Below are 18,639 nucleotides of genomic sequence, written 5' to 3'. Positions count from 1 at the left end.
CAAATCCATGTAACAGATTTGTGGATAATGGGAAGGGACAGAAATTTAAACTTGCAACTGGCCTGAAAAGATCATATCTGCAGATTAGGATTAAATACAGTTAAATATGAGTGTTGTAGTAAATCTGACAAATATACATTACATTATCAGTACCATAGTTCTTATAAATGTCACCTTCTTTGATTGATATGGCTTGAATACAATGTAATAAGTCAAAGCTTAAAAACAAAACACAGGCAGTAAAACAACACACAAAATGAAGTCAGGTCTATGATGTCAAATCACTACACACAATACAAGTGTACAGAAGTAATAACACTATCAGTCTGAGTTGTTTCCTGGTAAGCTACAAAACACAAAGAGCACAGGTATTATACCATTGCTAGCTGGTATATTCTCAGATGTCTTTATGCCAGAGAACTGGACTGACAAATCCAATCAGGTCAATAAATTGAACCTTGTGTGCAACCTCTCTACCGTCAAGGGAAAGGCACATTGCCTTCATTGGACATTCAGCCACAGAGCACATCGTTTCACAGTACCAAAGAAGCATAATCAACATTTTGCAACTAAAAAAAAAAATATATACATATAACAATGGGGAATGATTCAGCCTCTATGCGTAACCATGCCCCCTTGTTGATCAAATAACCAGGTGGAATTTGAAATGAATCAGGCTCGCCATGAAAGCAGTGGAGGTATGCTTTTTTTAAAGTGCTTTTTTCCCTACTTGTCAAAACACATTTTCCACCAAGTGGGAAAAAAACCCCACAAGTTTACTTTACAATTAACAAAAGTAATCTTCGTTACTAAGTCTAGCTCTCTTACTGTCAGTATGTATATGTGCTACATGTAAATTAGCACTGTTCAGGCAGCATGCTTGAGAATATGTTTTGTTGACGTATTGAGATGAACTAGCAGCTGTCTGGCAGTGTCAGTGCATGTGAAAAGAGGTTTTGGCATGTTTTATGTGTGTAATACTGTTGTAACGCAAACACTCACTAGAGAGAATTAAAGCTTAATAATATGTACCTTTGCATGCTGCATGACAAAACACTAAAACCACACAACAAGTTTACCGTCCACACTTATTTGGATGAGAAATAACCAGAAGAAGAAGATCTGTTTACAGCAGTGAGGATTATCTAGACCGTTAATGTACCTATGTTAGTTCACCAACTTCCCCATCCAGTAATTGTTATAAGTGGCTTTTTTTTTTGTAATTTCATAAATAAAACAAAGGAAGTAATCCAAACACTCATCTTGGATTCCTCTTCTTTTGAGACATGTCTGATGTCCAGACATGAGTGAGTCATGCTGGTTCCCAACATTCAGCCTGACCAATCCCATCAGCATTCTTCAGCAGCGACAGATTCAGAAGTCAAGCACAATGAAGTTCAGAGGGTAAATTTGGGGTCATACTTCCTGACTTCCAGCAGGAGGCGCTCTTTCTCTCTGAGAGCCTGAGTAAGTGCAGCCTGTACCTCACAGAGCTGTGACTCCAGTGGTTGTATCTGCAACAACAGGATTAATGGATTAGTTAGCTACAGACCATGCGGGCTGATACGTGATTCTGAAAGCACTACCATTACATAACTCTGTGCATTTAAGACATCGCTGTAAGTAAGAGGGCACTAGTTTTACACCTGTATTTAAAAATTAATAGTTAATCTAACTGAGCTGAGTTTTAAATATCTTGACCCCACTAAAAATGAATAAAAGTCAAAGATACACACACACACACACAAATTTGAGCCCCAGAAAGCAGTACATTACAGAGCAACACATCATTATATACACATTACCTCACTCTGCTGTTGAACAGCGAAAGAGTTGTTAGGGTTATCCCCACCAGTTTCTGGAAAATCTCCTAATGCTTTAGAGCCTCCAGCTGCAGCCAGAAAGGAAAATAGTGATGATCAGTTTCTGTTCATCTTTCTTTCGAACTGTGACAGCTGATACTCTATAGCTGGGTCTTTGTGGTTTCAAGGTTCATGATCAAGAATCTAAAATTCATCATGGTGAACAAAATTCACGTTGAAAAGCGTGCTTTTCTTGCTCACCTCTGACTCTCATGATGCCATCATCACTACGCTCGAGAACCAGCTCATCTACAATGAATGTGGCTGGAACAGGTTGGGGGGCTGTGGGGTATATTCTGGGGCCATCATCCTTGAAACAAAAAATAATTAATGAATTAATTTTAAAAAAAAGTTCTTTTGAAAGGTTAACGTTGAAAATATTTTAGTGGAGTTTTTGTGACTCAACAGATACCGACATCCAAAGCAAACACTTCACATGCCACGAGGACAGAAAGACACTTACCTTCATCGTGATGGTGACGTTGCTCATGTGCAACTGCATTGGCTGACCGTCAACGCTGAATTCGTCTTCAAGGAAAGGACCAATGTTAGTAACTGTTGAGGCTAACAACTCAGCCTGACAGTCTTGCACTCTCACATCCAGAAAGCCCAGTGATTCAGCCAGAGCAGAGCGCCGAGCTGCAGCTGGACCCATTTCCGCCCGCATGCACAATGCTGGAGAGGCACTGCTACCCTCCCTACTCTGCTTCTGGACTGGCAAAACTGGTGCTGCATAACAAAAGAAAAAAAAAAAAAAGGTACATTTGTAAACCATTCTGAGAACGCACACAGAACTCAGGTTCCAGCATGCTCTCCCAACATTAACTAATCTAGTTCAATATTTTAGGCTGAGCTAATATGTGCATACAGTGCTGTGAAACCCTCCTTACTAACTTCTAGGTTTCTGGATATTTGTCATACACGTTTCAGAATAAATAACCTTTAATGTTAGAGAAAACCTGAGAAACTACAAAATGCAGTTTTTAAAAGAGGATTTCCTGTATTAAGTGAAAAAGTATCTAAATCCACCTGGCCCTATGAGAAAAATTTACTGTCTCCTTGTGCCACAAAACTGGTTGTGCCACCCTTGACAATGGGAAATGTAATCAAACATTTGCAATAACTCACAATGAGTCTTTCACAGCCACAGTGGAATATTTATGAGCATGAATGGAGATTTAAGGTCATATCAAAGCACTAGGCCACTCCAAAACCTTTTTTTTTTAAATTCATGTTTCCATCAATTATGGCAAGTCGTCCAGATCCAGTCTGTAACATCAATGCACAGAGTATTTGGTTTTGGGCATCATCAAGATGTTTTTTGCTAAAGGTGAGACAAGCCATTGTGTTTTTTTGTTGTTGTTGTTGTTGTTCAGTAGTGACTTTGACCTTGGAAATCTTCCACAGATCCCATTTTGGGCCAGTTTTTTTCTTATTGATCTTAAGCTGTTCTGGGTTCTTTTGTGACTTCCTGGATGAAAATTGAGTATTCTTGGAGTAATTAATAAATTTAAATTAAAAATGTAATTTTACTTTTTAAAAAATCAAATACAAAACAACATTTTGTATTTACTTGGATTATCTTTGTTTAATATATTGTTTGATGTGGTTAATATTAAAAAAAAAATCCGGAAGGGGACAAACACTTTTTCACACCACTGTATACAGTCCCTGTATAAAGTATGTTTTTATGAGTTCATTATGAAGGATTGTTTATGAGCCAAAAAGCTATTAAAGAAACAGAACCTATTCATTTTTGATTTTTCTTAAGCCCAATCACACTAAGAATCAAACATAATTTTGTTTTTTTCTGAATATAATTATCAACCCACAAACAAGTAAACAGGAAAAGAAGCATGTCATGAGTAAACATTAAATGAGGCCATGGCATAGATGAACAGGGGACTAAAATTATTTTTCAGCATGACAGATAATCGCTTACTTTGAATGACACCAGCAAGCACGTCTGACTGTCTGACATTACCCATGTGTACAGGGGTAAGAGTTTGTGCTTCAACAGCCACAACTTGGTCTTCTCCCTTTACCTCAATGGTACAAGATGTTCCACTCAGGATCAGCAACAACACTGAGGACTGTACAACAGCACATCACAAGTTAAATTTGAACTAAATTAAATTCAAATTTAATCTACTTCTGAAATTTGTTATATGATCGCAATAACCCACCGTGTCCTGAGAGACATCCTCTGTACTTTGGGACAGGGAACTGCTAAGATCAGCTGATGAGCCTCCCTCTGTCCCTGGGGCTGGGCTGCCTCGACTGCCAACAGGTGTGCTGTTAGGGCGCATGGACTCCATTCCTGATTCTGGAACAAGAAACAAAGTAATGGTAGATGCCACTTGTGCATGTCAGAGAAATGTATGTAGAATCTTGGTAATATTTAAACACCTGAGTCCAAGAGGACAACAAAAGTGTCACTGATATCGCTATCCACAGAAAGATTTTCATCAGGCAGGCTGCCATCCAAGATAGCACTGTCAAAGGAATGCTGGGAAGGAGACGGCTTCATGGATTGTTGACGAGACTCTTCTGAACGTTGAACCTGTTCCCTATGAACATACAGACACAATCTGTGATTAAGGGAAATCCAATGAAAAACATGAGGTGCACAGACATAAAAAACAGCATTAAGCAGGAGAGTACTAGCGCTTACTTTGCCTGTGGACTGAACAATTTGCTCATCCCCGAGCCACGACTCAACATGCTAAAGGCATCTTTTGTTATTGAAAATGCCCCTTTAGTCAGGTCCAGCGAGGCACTAATGGCATCTTTGGTCACATCCTTGGTGACATTAATGGCGCTTGACAGCTCTCCCTCAAGGCTGAAGGTAGACGGTTCTCTGGAGAGTACTACAGACTGTCCGGGTGAGAGGGGAGGAGAGGGAACAGGAGCCTCCGGACCCTCCTCCACAGCCTCACAAGCCTCCTCCACCCCTCCATCTTGTTCATCCTGGTCAAATCCAACTGTATTGATGGAGGAGATACCATTTTCTAATCCACTGTCCTCAAGAACAACATCAGAGTGATGAGATGGGGAGATGTCAGAGTCACTTATGGGGCTGTCTGTTTCAGGAGTGTGGGGGACGACTTCTTCAGGCTCTGTGCAGGCTGGTGGTAAAAGCAGACCCAATTCCACTGAGTCCACCACAAGGGCAAGGCAAACTGTAGCCATTTTTGTCTTCTGGTCATGAGCCTGCTTAACATCTCGTATATCCCGGCCCAACTCTGCTCCCAAGCGAGCCATTGCATCTTTCATCCTGAGCAGTGCAACGTACTGATAGTGGTTGAGCCACATCTTCACTGGTGTGATTGTGTGGGCCAGGAAATGGACCGAAGCAAGCGTAGCCTCTTGCTGATGAGGCTCCTGCTCTGAAGAAAGCTGATGGGTTTTGCTGGGACTGGAGGAGGAAGACAATGAACTGCTTTTAAAGGCACATGGCTGACACATCCACACAGACATGGCAAAGGGCTCAACAAAAGGCTGAGTTTTGCCTTTGGGGAATCGCCGTGCTCCATCAAAGCCTAATGTAACATGGGACAGACTGAGAGACCACATGTCCTGGGATCGCAGCTGCTTTCTGTCCAGAGGCTGGGGCTCCATCTCTTGAGCATGCTGAAGGAAGATGGAAGGAATGGGGTGGAAGGCACTCAGGTCTCTGGGGTAAGGGCAAGGTGGTGTGGACTGGAAGAAGGTGCAGCTGGCAAACTTTTCACATGTAGTATCGAGGTCCACATTAGACCCATGAGGGCAGTGGCGGGTGTTGCTGAGAATGATCTGGGGTATAGTGACAGAAAGAGACTGAGGACGTTCTGGATGGTCCAGTATGGATGAATCCAAGGGTATTATCAGCTATAAAAATATAAATAAACAGAAAATTACTGGCTCAAAATTCTATACAAAATACAACGAAGATTGGTAACAAAAAAGACCAAAACCAGAAAATATTAGTACACTATAATCAGTTGAGTATTCACCTTAAGTTGAGCTGCATCCATGCGGATGTCTACGTGTTCATCAGACTTGTTACTGTCTTGTAAATGGTAGAAGGCTTTGACCTGGTCCAGGGTGTGTAGGAGACCCCTGGTGAACAAATTAATCCATAACACACTAGCTGGGTCAACACAAAGCTGGAGGCTGTTTAACTGGGCATACAGGTTTGAGGTGGGCACTGCAAGAAGGAAAATATGGGAAGTCCAGACACATCCAGAATTAGACAGAAATTAAACCAGCATTATTGAATACAATACACATAAAATGAAGTAATCCTTCTGTGATATTAATGAAGAAAAAAAAAATAAATACCTGGTAGATTGGGATTGTCAGGAAAGTAGTATTCAGTAAACTGCAGATGAACTGCTGGTATGTTGTCTGGTAAATGCAGCGCTTTACGGTTACAGGATAACAAAGACTGGGTCTTTTTGTTTTGTCGGCCTCTTGTAGACACCTAAATGTTAAGAAAAAAAAGTATTATTGGAAGTATTGATGGATTTATATTTTGACTAAATTGCCTTATTTGAAATATATTAAGAAGCAAAAGATTCTGAATTACTAGCCAGATGTAGAGGGAGGTTTAAGAAAACAGAACTAAACCACCTGAGTCTGAACATCAAATGATTTCCTGTCCCAAATTTAAACTAAACACCAAACATTTACACAGTTTCCCCTGGGTGTCTCCTGCTCTAAAAATGAGGAACTACAAGTGCCTTGAACTAAAATAACCCTGGATATTTTCTTTCACGATGAAAAGTGTAGAATATCTGAAGTGAAAATGCAGAACAAGCATGACTGAGTATTTCAAAGTGGCAAGGGGTTTTCTCTGTTCCAAATGAGTGGCATTACAGCTGACAAAAGAAGTCACATGTATGTGATGGGATTTTTGTGTTGGTGCTGAGGTATTCTACCCACATTTCATTAATCGTTTTGCCTATCACACTAACGATCATATTGATGCAGTAATAGTCATCATTGCAATTATATCACTATCTTATCTATTACCAAAGTTCAAGAAAGCAACCTGACGCCCTGAGCTGACTTACCAATATTTTAGATTGACCATGTCATGTGGCTGGTGTGAAAGAGACATTTGGTTCCTCTATAAGCCCTGCCAAGCACGTGACTACAAGACTACAAACTGGCCAGAACCTTTTGCGGTTTGAACCAACTGCAAGGCCCGACTGCTTCTACTTAGGATTAGGGAATTAGTAAGAAGAGTAAGGCTTCTGTTAGAGCAAGTAAATCAAATGAGACAATGATAAAAACTTGCCTGGTGAATGTCAACATCATCCATCCTGATCACCACGCAGCTAGATCGCAGCCTCTTCAGTGATGATCCCGAAGCAGCTGAAGTCTTGCTGGCTGCCTGCTCTTGTTCAGACGAGTTTAACTTGGGACTTGGCTGTCCATCTGAAATATATGACTAAATGCTCAGTTGCAAGCTAAAATAGAGTTCTCCATAAGAATTTGTGACCTAAAATGTGTTATTTTTTGGGTGAATGGTCATCATAATATCTTTTAATAATAATTTATAGTAGGCCGTTGTGATGAAGGAGGTAAACAAGTAATTAATCTACTGGTGTGCATGAATAATGTTACGCAGTCATATATATATCTATTAAAAGCTATTAAGTGAACCTTGACATGAAGTTGTTTTATAAGATGACTGTTGCTAATATCATCAGCACTGACTTTTCACTCCATCTATAAAGTTTTTATCTTTATTTAGAGCTCAATCTAAACTAAAGTTAAAGAACTTTACCAAGATAAGCAGTACCTCAAGTATTACTCATACCTTGTGCTGTTTTTGCAGGGGAATCCTTGGCTGACTGGGGAATTTCAGTATGTGGTCCAGGGATCCCTGAAGCTTCAACTCTTCTCTGATACTCTTGCAGTAGTTTCCCGGCCCACTGTGCGTGGGCCTCCATGGCTCCACTGTGACGTTCCCAGTGTCGACACCCATCAGCTGTGCAAGAATAGCAACAAGAGGCAGTTGTGATTCAGCAGTCATGCTACAGTTAAACTAGTTTTAGAGATTAAAATTTGTTTTACTATGTAAATAGCTACACAAAACAATGATGCATATCAGAAAAAATATAGATCAACAACAACAAAAAAGACAAGGTCATTATTTTCAATAGTAGAGTGTAGAAAACAATACAGCATGCCATAAAGGTCTTTTTTTTTTAACAAACAAACAAACAAACAAGCAAAGAAAATCCAGAGAAACCATTAAAGCTGAAATCTAAGAATCTAAAATAAGTAACGTATTGATATACATTTTAACCTTTAATGTACGTTTTCATGATATTATTTATACTACATAAAGATTTCAATGATATATTTTGCATGTAAACTGTTCCTGCTCTGTGAGGCTGTAAAGTGATGAAATGGTAACGTCAGAAATGACACAACGTGAATACAAACATCATGATGTTAAACAGGTATAATGGCCATCACCCTGGCGTATCAGCATTCCAACAGTGATAAAAAACCCTAGACATATGATACGTTCAGCAGTAGCTGGTGGGAATGTCACATGTTTTATACTGTAAGTACATAATGACAAAAGAATGTATTAGACAAATAAGATACAATCAATGTATTTTATTTATTTATTTTTAGTTTGATCTTCTGGTTGCATTACATGGAAAGTCAGAAGACTCTCAATCGAAATCAAAGAGGTCCAAGGCTCTTATTTTTTATATAAAATTTAAAATGCCTTTATTTTCATGGCATGGCCATGTTTAACCTATAAAAACTCTGCTGTGTTTCTGCATACAAGCCTTCATCGAGGCGTTAAACATTCAAGAACACACTGGATCTTTTCTAGAAGTCAAGTACTAAATGACTTGACTTCAATAACAGTAGTCCAGCTACATTACAAACCTTTGGGATTGACCACATGACAGATAAAAGACTTCTAAACAAAGGGAAGGTTTTTGGATTTTTTGATTATAGGCCACCAAATACCCCAACTTAAACGAGGATTTAATTTTACTGCTTTTTAATAAACTTTGTTTGTCTTCATCATCATCATCATCGTTTATTTGTATAGCACTTTAAGAACACACCAGGCAGACCAAAGTGCTGAACAACACAGATCAAAACAACTACCAAATTAAAAATACCATAAAATCATTACATACAATAAAATAAATAAGAAGGAGTCAGTTTCCTACAGAGTTAAAAGCCAGGGAATAAAAATAGGTTTTCAATCTGGACTTAAAGACCTGCACTGATGACGCTTGTCTAATTTGGAGGGGAAGGTTATTCCAGAGTAGGGATGGGTACCGGTGTCCGGTGCCATGATGGCACCGGTTCTGACATAAACGGTAGCAACCAGACCGAAAAGCAGCGCACATAGCCAATCATTTTACGTTTCCGAGGATAGTAGGCGGGCCCAGGTACGTACGTTCTGTTAGAGCAGAGCTACAGATTAAAAATCTCCAAGGCGAAGCGGTCAAAGTCTGGCTGTACTTCACAGCAAAATATGCAAACTCAGCAGCCTGCAACAAGTGCTTTAAGCTGATACTGTGATACTGTCAAAGGAGGTAACACCTCAAATCCGATGAAACACCTGGCGACGCATAGCGTTTTTTTTAAAAGCCCAGAAATGCGCCGTATGATAGCTTGCTGCGAGACCTCACACCGAGCGCATCTACTGCGGGTGGGTTGCCTGTTATGCAACATCCCCCAAAAACACGAAGAGGAGAGTCCTGGCCCCTAGCCCTGCCAGTGTAGCAGAAATGATGACGGATGATGGTGGCAGCAGCCGTTCTTCTCTGCGTGAGTAGCTAATTTACGTTGAGTAGGCTAACCACGTTATTACATTAATGCATGTAAGGTGAACTAGCAAACATCATCATAGCTACATGCGGCTGTCCTCTTGTTTGATGGCAGATGCTCCCTTCACCCTGGCTAAAAAGGCTAAAATGACCAAAGAAAAAGTGGAAAACAGTTAAACATGAGAGGTTTAGGACAAAGTTTGTGTTTTTTCCATTGTTTAAGCACTGCTTCCAGCCAAGAGTGATACCATATATGCCCCATAGCTGCAGAAAAGGCTAACATTGTTATATTTTTACAAAAAACAGCTGAACATGAGAGGTTTTTGGACCAATTTTGTGTTCTCCATTCTTTAAGCACCGGTTTGAGCACCGTTTGAGCACCGGCACCGTTTCAAAAGTACCGATTTGGCACCGGTATCGGATAAAACCTAAACGATACCCATCCCTATTCCAGAGCATCGGAGCCGCAATTGAAAAGGCACGGTCTCCTCTGCATTTCAGCCGCGACTTAGGGACCGACAGCAGCAGCTGCTCAGCTGAACGGAGCGAGCGAGGAGGAACATGTGGCTTCAGCAAATCAGATAAAATGATGTCTTATAAGATGCATTCATTTTGGCTGTGGTTGGTGCTGCTGTGCCAGTGTTTCTTTGTGACAGCTGGAGTGACACAACATAAAACTCCAGTCAAAGATATTTGTTATCACGGCAGTGGTTACAACACCGAGCTGTGAAACCCAGTTTTGAGTGCTGCCTTCTTTAGTAAGAGATGCTATCAAGTGATGATGATGATAAAAACTTAGCAGCAGACTAGAACCAAGGACATAAACATTTATATATTTTCTGCATCACCAAGCTTGTAAGTGCCAAGCTAACACTGGTGTAATTTTACAGCTGGGCTTCATTCTATGTTTTTTGTAGCCCAAAACTCATTATGGTTCATTCAGTCACTGCACTTTCTTGCAGTGATAATCAAACAGCTTTGGAGAGTACACACAACCAAAGCCACAAATGTAAAACTAATTGTGGTTCCAGTGGAAAAGTCATTATAAGACCTTCTAACCTATGCTAAAATAAATGGCCTGCATTTGTATAGTGCTTTTCTAGTCCCTAAGGACCCCAAAGCGCTTCACACTACATTCAGTCATTCACCCATTCACACACACATTCACACACTGGCGATGGTAAACTACATTGTAGCCACAGCTGCCCTGGGGCGCACTGACAGAGGCGAGGCTGCCGGACACTGGTGCCACCGGGCCCTCTGACCACCACCAGTAGGCAAACAATAACACTGCTCAGTGTACTTTCAGTATATATTAAACTGGTGGGCTGAATTATCGTCAGCCAGAGCTACACAGTTAGTGGGGCTAAAAAGTGTGAAGGAAATTTGAAATTTATGCATTTATGACTTAAACACAACTTTTTAAGAGACTGCAATTTTTCCATAATGTATCAGTTTAAATGAATCCTAACACAACAGAGATGTTTACTTGGTTTAAATCTACAATTCAAAAAGTAAAGGAGTCAATACTTTTCAAAGTCAGTGTTCACACGCTGTACAGTATAAATACACACTATGTGCACACATCTGCTCATCTTTCATAATCATGCACTGTGTTAATGTTGATATCTTCTTATATTTACTTCAAACAGGTATAATTCTTAATGACACAGATTTTCTTTTTTAAGATCCTTTTTAAGAGGTTTATTTACTATAATGAGCTCCAAGGGTGACTGCTGTTCTACATTCAACATTTCAGTAATTCCACAGAGGAACAGCACTGAGAACAGTCTCCCATGCCATTAGTCTGCTTGAACAGTAATCCTCCTAAGAGCTAGTCCCAAATGAATGCTGTGGCTTTAGTGGGAGGAGCACAGAGCCTCAGGGTAAACTGCAGCTAAATGAGTCAAAGAATCAGTCACACTCACCAGGTCTGTGGACGGGATAGTAGTCAAAACCTAGCTTCCTGAAGGTCAGCTGCATGGCACCCTGCAAGCCTGGTGGGGGAGGCTCATCTATGTAATATCACATGACAAGAGTTTTAAAACCAGCCTGACAGCAATTACTCTTCAAATGCTGAACAATTTCATATATTTAGGTGATTACCATGTGCAGACAACACAGAAAAACTTAAGTTACAAGACAGCAGCACATGGTAAGACACTTCCTTCTAACCTTCATCCATTGAAGAACTGTCATTGCATATGTGTAAGTCCAAGCGTGAGATGAAGGTGTGGTAAGAAGACTCTTTGACATCAAAGAGATCAAAGTATTGGCTGATGTTGCTGGGGGTGCCTGTGGGAGCCGGTTGGGGTTCTGTCCACAGACTCTGGAGGCTGGGAGATGGTGGGGCAGTCTAAACCACAGAAGAGGCAACACATTTAAAATGACCAACATGATGATTTAACAAAACTGGGAAAAAATGTCTTACAAAAGTAAGTTTTATCAAATATCAGTGAATGTTTCTTTTCTGTTGTTGTTGTAACATAACTTGCTGAATTACTATATCCACAGATTTAAAAATTGGAATTATTTTTTAATGATTTACACTATACGCAGAAAAAAAGTAAGGAAAGACCTGCAAGGATTCGGCAGCCATGCTTTTCCTCTGCTGTGTAGATTTCTCCATTGCTTCACTGAGAGATTTGGCATAATGGATGATGGCTTTGAGCTGAGTGTCTGTCAGCACCCACAACAGGTCGTCCAGAATGAAAAGCAGCTTTGACGCCAGCACATTACAGTCCTTTATCTGGGCAGAACAATGACGACATAAGGACATTTTATTTTTTTATTATTTTTTTTAATTGATGGTTTAATGTTTCTGATCTGAAACCAGTTCTCTGTGAGAAAAGCAGATGAAGGCTCAACTACAATCTTACCCTGCGTTTAAGAGCAATGCGAATGCGCCCCTGGTTGGTGATGAGCCTTAAAGGGGTGCTACTTAGGTCTTGGTCATCGCTCTCAATGGCATCTGCCTCAATACGTAGAGTTTGCCAGTTAATTTCTTTGAATGTCAGCACCTGAATGGGAAAATATACATATAAACCCATCAAACTATAACCAAATAAAATAAACAATGCGAGACTTGTTGTGATGGTTATTTTGAATGATTGTTACCAAAGAGAAAAGGGAACAGACATTTGCTTTTAACTGGATTACAAACTCTCATTCTAAAAGGCTGTTTATCCCAAAATAGTCTGCAGCTACCAAAGACCAGACCATGTGACTTGATTACACACCACAGAAGTCATTTACAGCAGGCTTAATGAGCAAACACGATTTCTGTGGTGGATCATTATTTTCAGTAATACATTACACGACTAAAATGGATCGTGCTGAAGCTGTGTCGGGAGGAAAATGAAAGCGTTTGTGTGTATAAAGTACCTCTCCTCTCTTTGGATCAGTGATCCGGGTGTAGCGAAGATCACTACGTTGCCATTTGGGGTTCAGGCTGTTGCCTTGTAGCTGCCAGAGCTCAAAGGATGCGTGGAAGGCCTTAGCCTGGACCTTGATGGTAATTGAGTTGATCCTAACAGACATGCCCTCTACTACTTTTTCAGCAAAGCCATACTCGCTGTAAATACACACGACATGGGATGCAGTACAGTATTACAAAACAAAAATGTTTCTTTAGCACAGAATTTGTGAAAGCTTACCTCTGGCCTGCTGTTATAGCTATGGGAGAAGGGCCATTGGGTGGTCGAGGTTCTTCACATGTCCTCATCTCTACCTCGACCTTGTCTAAGAACTAAACATAAGAGGAGACACAAACAGTCAGAATACAATTCAGCAAGCAAATTAGAGATGCAGCCAAAATTGAGCATATAAATATAATAATCTTTATATGCTTATCAGTCAAATAAACAGTACAATAGCAAAACAGGATATTGCTAGTGTCTTCCTAGAGTAAGGTTATTTTGGATTAAAGATGAGAAGGAAGCTAAATGTTGCAGAAATGTGCATGAGCTCTGAATAAGGACCAAAATAACACAATTCTTACCAAGCAGATGGGGCTTGTTTTCAACTTTGTCCATTGTATCTGAAAAGACAGGACAGCAGGGTCAACAGTGTCAGTCACAAGCACTTGCCGCAGCATTCTGTGTTTTTGTCATTCGCAAGCACATAGTGAGAAGCAAGCTCACACATTATGACACAGCAGCTGTGACCAAAACTGACACGCTGTAATATTTCTGCACAACAAATTAACTGGGAAACAGTAGTACTAGAAATAGTTCTAAGCATCATCTCTGTCTAGCATGGTAACTGAAGTGCTACATGTCACAGGCAACAGATAGCAGACAAGCATATGGTGTGTTAGGCTGCTCCTGACATTTGGTAAGTAGCACTCAAAATAAAGAAGGCCAATATTTATAGGAATGTCAATAGATGTGGTCATATACTGAACAAAGCAACATGCTGACCTGTTAGTGATCCTAACAGTGACCCTACAGAAGAACTGAGGAAATCACCACACGCAACAAGGTCCATCCTTTGGGGACCATGAATGTCTGTACAACAATTTATGGCATCTAACAAATGCAGTTAGTAACTAACAGAGGTGACTAACAGATCAATCATCCGTTATTCCAGAGAGTCATACCAAAAGCAAAGCTGATTAAAAACAGTAACCTGATAATAATTCTTTGCTCAATGGTGCAGACATTCTTCATATTTGTGTGGGCTGCAAGGTTGGGTCTGGTGCATTTTTGAAAACAGTAAGACAATTTGATAAAACTAAATAAGTAAATGTCAGCAAATAGCTGAGGAAAAGAGATGTTATCACCCAGAGTCAGCTGGGTGAGCTCATTGTAAATATTTATTTGCAAAGGCATTCAATAAGTAATTTTTTAAAATATGTGTTAAGATATTTCAGATAAGATAAGATTTTTCAAGAGAAACTGCCATTCCACTTGAAGGTTGTTTGGATTTTTTGGAAATACAAATCCGACATCCTGAGAGCTAAATATACACTAGCTACTGTATCTCAGGATCACTCTAGCCTGCAGGCTTTGGTGTCCCTGTGAATCATGGCTTGCCTGTCTATTATCAACAAACAGTAATGGTTTGAAGGGTCACAACATTCACAGCAGTGCCTCTAGTAGTGCTCATCTTTGTGGTTCTGCCACTGCTCATTTCCTCTAAGATTCAGTGGACTATGAATGGTAAAATCTATTTCTGAGACACTAATAAACACCATATACTTTTGTTGAATTTAAAAAAAAAAAAGAACTATGAGACAAACACATGATGTACGTATCCGATGTGTGACAGGTTTGTTCTTCTATAGTCTTCTTTGAAAAGCACATCAACTGTTAGACCATTTACAGGGATCAATATTAACATACCCTGATGGCAGCCTTGTTGCAGTAGACCCGGGTTACAGCCAGCCATGTAGGCAGGTCAAGCATGTTCTGCAGAACCTCTTCATCAAGCTCGAGGTTGGACAACTGCCCCTCCCCCTTTAGAGTACTCAGATTGATTTTGTCCGGGGACAGATTCTTCGTAAACCTAAACAAACCAGTTCAAATATAATGTTTCAGAGTGAATACATACAGAATAAAACTGGAAAAAGTTTAAATACGATACATCTAGGAAACACCAGCATATGCCACTGATGATCTGTGAGACAGAAATACCTCAAATTGAATAATGCAAATATGGAGGCAAGATGCTTTTGAAGTAGTGCAACTGGATGACTCATCCTGAGAGGCACCAGCATTCTTAATAAAGTCCTCCAGCTGCACTCCCATCTAGAGCACCCTCTTCAAAGGGTCTAAGGTAGCAAGCTCCAAAAGCCAGGAATAAAAATTCAACCAACTCAGGGTAAATGTAGCAGAAATAGCAGAAAACTGGAATATTGATTTGTTTTTGGGTTTTTTCCACCTACATTACATGGCTGAAACACCACTCTGAAAAATGTGTGTGACGTTTCAATTATCAGCTGTGAGACATTGCTTAAAATGAGGATTAAGTGTCATTTGATTAGAGCTACAGATTGTAGCTCACAGTTCAGGATGTTCTTTAAACTATAAAACTTAGCATCATCTGATAACATGCTTTTCCTGATAAACGTGAGAAGCCAGTGAGCTCCAGCTTCTTTTTTATATGAAGCAACAAAATAATGGCTCATTATCTATTGCAGAAAAAACCCGCTCTGCTGCTTTTCACATTAACCCCAACAGACATCAGTGAGTCAAGCCTGGGGCGTACACCTACTTCATATGGCTGAAAATACAATACAACTTTGAAATGACAGTCCAAAGTTCTTCAGGGTTGTTCATACTTATCCAAAAGCCCAACTGCTTAGCTGTACAGTTACAGAATACTAAATTGGTTAAACAATAAACAATGTAGTTCACAGTTAACTAAATGGTTAACTTCAATCTGGCTGAGGAAGTCAAGTTTAATCAATTATATGCTTGTTATGCATGTTTAACTTCTTGTCATTACCTTGAATGCAAAGTAAGCAGAATATGATTTGACCATTTATGAAATGACCACGATGTTACAGGATAAGTGCTTTACTGAGTCAGATACTCACAAGGAAAAATTAAAAATCTTAGTGAACTACAGAAAAAAACATTGAAAATGCTTTACAACATGGGTTTTCAAAGTGTTGACAACTGTTAGTTAAGAGATGCACAAAGCAAACACATTTAGCAAATAGTGGTTTGTGTTATGGCTTTTTAATTATTAGTTAAGTGGCTTTTACACTTCTTGACACCAGCTGTATTTGTTAATATTCAGATGGTTTAGTCTGCTTTCATGGCTACAACAAAATAGTCTGAAACTGATGACTATGGATGAAATGTACAGAAGTGCCTTATTTTCGTGATTGCAGGGAGCATATAACGTTCCCATGGGCCACCACTGTCCAGCAGACTGCACTTTGAGGTTTTAATCAGAATCAGAATCAGAATACTTTATTGATCCCTGGGGGAAATTATTTTTTGTTACAGTGCTCCATTTTAAACCAACATTAAGACAAGACAGACAATATGCTAACTAAGAATAGTACAATATATACATATATATACATACATACATACATAAGTGATTTATATCAACAGCAGGATGAAAAGATGAAATTGAAGAGATGATTGGATCATTTGCTATCATAGAACAAGCTATGGCAAGCTGAGAATGTGCTTGCATGTCAACCTTTGATGTCCACTCTTCTTTCTTCTGCAAACTTTGCTTTAATTGTTTAGTGACAGAGACAACAACAAGGAGAATAGCTGTTAGTCAAATGCAAAGCCTCTAACTGAGCAGACATCCACTGTCCAGGCTCATCAACTTTACTCTTTATCCCATTTAGCTTTTGAGACCTTTTATACACATTTCTTCATTGCTCTCCCACCCAAATTCATTTCTTAACAACTGTAAGCAGTTGTTAAGCAATAGCTGAGAACACATTCTCCAACACCACCACCTAAAAAAAGTTGACTGTGCATCACAAAATCGGAGGCTGTCTCCTGAGGAAGTATAATCAGGTCAGATGTAAAGAATACATTGTTATTAAGTCTGAAAATAAGGTGACGTCTGAGACAGGGATATTCCTGACAACTCTAATAGCAAACATGGACTGATAACAACAATTCATTCATTTATTACGGCTTAGGACAGACATGCTTTTTATCATCCTGATAAATATGTCTGCAGGACAAAGATAGATAAAATGACGTGTACTTCCACCATAACATTGCCGATTTAGAGCTTTGCTTTCCCTTTCCCATGCTTTTTATGCCGTGAAGATGAGATTTATTCATGCACTGACAATAAACCCATTCAATATGAATTTTTTTCTTTTAAATAACTGTCAAAACCTCATTCCTGACCCCTGTATGAATAAAATACAGACATTCATTAACTGTAGATCGAGTGAATTTTGTCAAATCTGTGTTACCATTATATTTTCACCCCAGTGAACGCTATAGCATGGACATAACCGTTTAAAAAGCAAGGCAGTATGTAGTCTATAACCCTGTAAATAACATACACATGATTGGGAAAGTAGATTGGCATCCTGTGTCGTTCACTGCCTCTTTACACTTTCTAACCGTTATTTGCAAGTCGCTGCTTCAATGTGGAGCACTAAACCAACGTGGACATCAAATTACTCTGACTACATGCAGATGATAAATCGCAGCCAACTAACCTTTGCTGTGGTTGTGAGCAGTAACGTTGCAACAATACAGCTGGGCTAACTGGCTAACACTAACCCGAACCTGACACTTACCTTGACAAATGTTTCAGGATTTGCTTTTTAATAATCCCAGCCATTTCTGCGAGCGTTAGTGTCGAAAGGTGTCGGCAGTTTTCCTACATATATAAACATATGTTAGCTCGCAGGCACCTCTATATTGTACACAGCACTAGCTGTGTGCATCTTCTTAGCCGCTGCTGGCACGGCACAGCACAGGCTAGCCGCTAAACACCGCACAGAAGCTAACCTCCTTTTCTCTCACACGCACGCGCACTAAAAACAACTTTAACGAGAAATCGCAACCTGCGCCAAAGACACAATGCTGCCCTCTGCTGGATATTCAAGGGAAGTGGGAAGACAAGTGGCTTTGAACTGAGGCTGAACGATCCCACAAAATATTGAATTAAACTAGAAATAAATATCACAGTGAGCGACTGGTATTGCTTTGACGTTATGTGTTACTTGTTAACACATAAGCTTACATTTTATATGTATTCATATATATTTAAAACCTTTAAACACAGATTTTGAAGTTTAAAAAAATCATTTAAAAATATGGCATTATAGTAACTGCATATATATTTTAAAACAAAACTTCAACTAGGCAGAATGTTAATACTGAAGGATATGACCTCGTACAACTATTACAGTGGATATTGCATTTTTATCTTGTACCTAAACAATGGCTCTCTTTCCTTTCAACAAGACCACTGTGATAACAGTGCTTTTCTACTGGGAAATGTCATAATGTTTTTCCTGACAGCTTACT

At 39.6% G+C, this 18,639-nt stretch overlaps 1 protein-coding gene across 1 annotated transcript; it reads right to left on the bottom strand.

The window, feature by feature from the left end:
• Nucleotides 1-1,248: 1,248 nt before the first annotated feature.
• Nucleotides 1,249-18,120, bottom strand: bltp3a (bridge-like lipid transfer protein family member 3A). Its single transcript, XM_080295399.1, has 21 exons — nucleotides 17,904-18,120; nucleotides 15,010-15,172; nucleotides 13,665-13,703; nucleotides 13,321-13,412; nucleotides 13,049-13,238; nucleotides 12,544-12,684; nucleotides 12,243-12,413; nucleotides 11,840-12,020; nucleotides 11,593-11,679; nucleotides 7,672-7,842; nucleotides 7,147-7,286; nucleotides 6,186-6,327; nucleotides 5,858-6,051; nucleotides 4,537-5,732; nucleotides 4,272-4,432; nucleotides 4,049-4,188; nucleotides 3,805-3,955; nucleotides 2,326-2,591; nucleotides 2,064-2,172; nucleotides 1,806-1,891; nucleotides 1,249-1,514 (listed from the first exon to the last, which is right to left on the bottom strand). Exons 1-21 carry the CDS (start codon nucleotides 17,945-17,947, stop codon nucleotides 1,398-1,400), a joined length of 3,981 nt encoding a protein of 1,326 aa, XP_080151525.1. The 5' UTR covers nucleotides 17,948-18,120; the 3' UTR covers nucleotides 1,249-1,397.
• Between the last annotated feature and the right edge of the window lie 519 nt (nucleotides 18,121-18,639).

This window comes from Astatotilapia calliptera, chromosome 20 (genome assembly GCF_964374335.1).
Source record: "Astatotilapia calliptera chromosome 20, fAstCal68.1, whole genome shotgun sequence".
In the NCBI taxonomy this organism is placed as follows: domain Eukaryota; kingdom Metazoa; phylum Chordata; class Actinopteri; order Cichliformes; family Cichlidae; genus Astatotilapia; species Astatotilapia calliptera.
The sequence above is the reverse complement of the archived record's forward strand: the minus strand, read 5'-3'. Positions and strand labels throughout refer to the sequence as shown.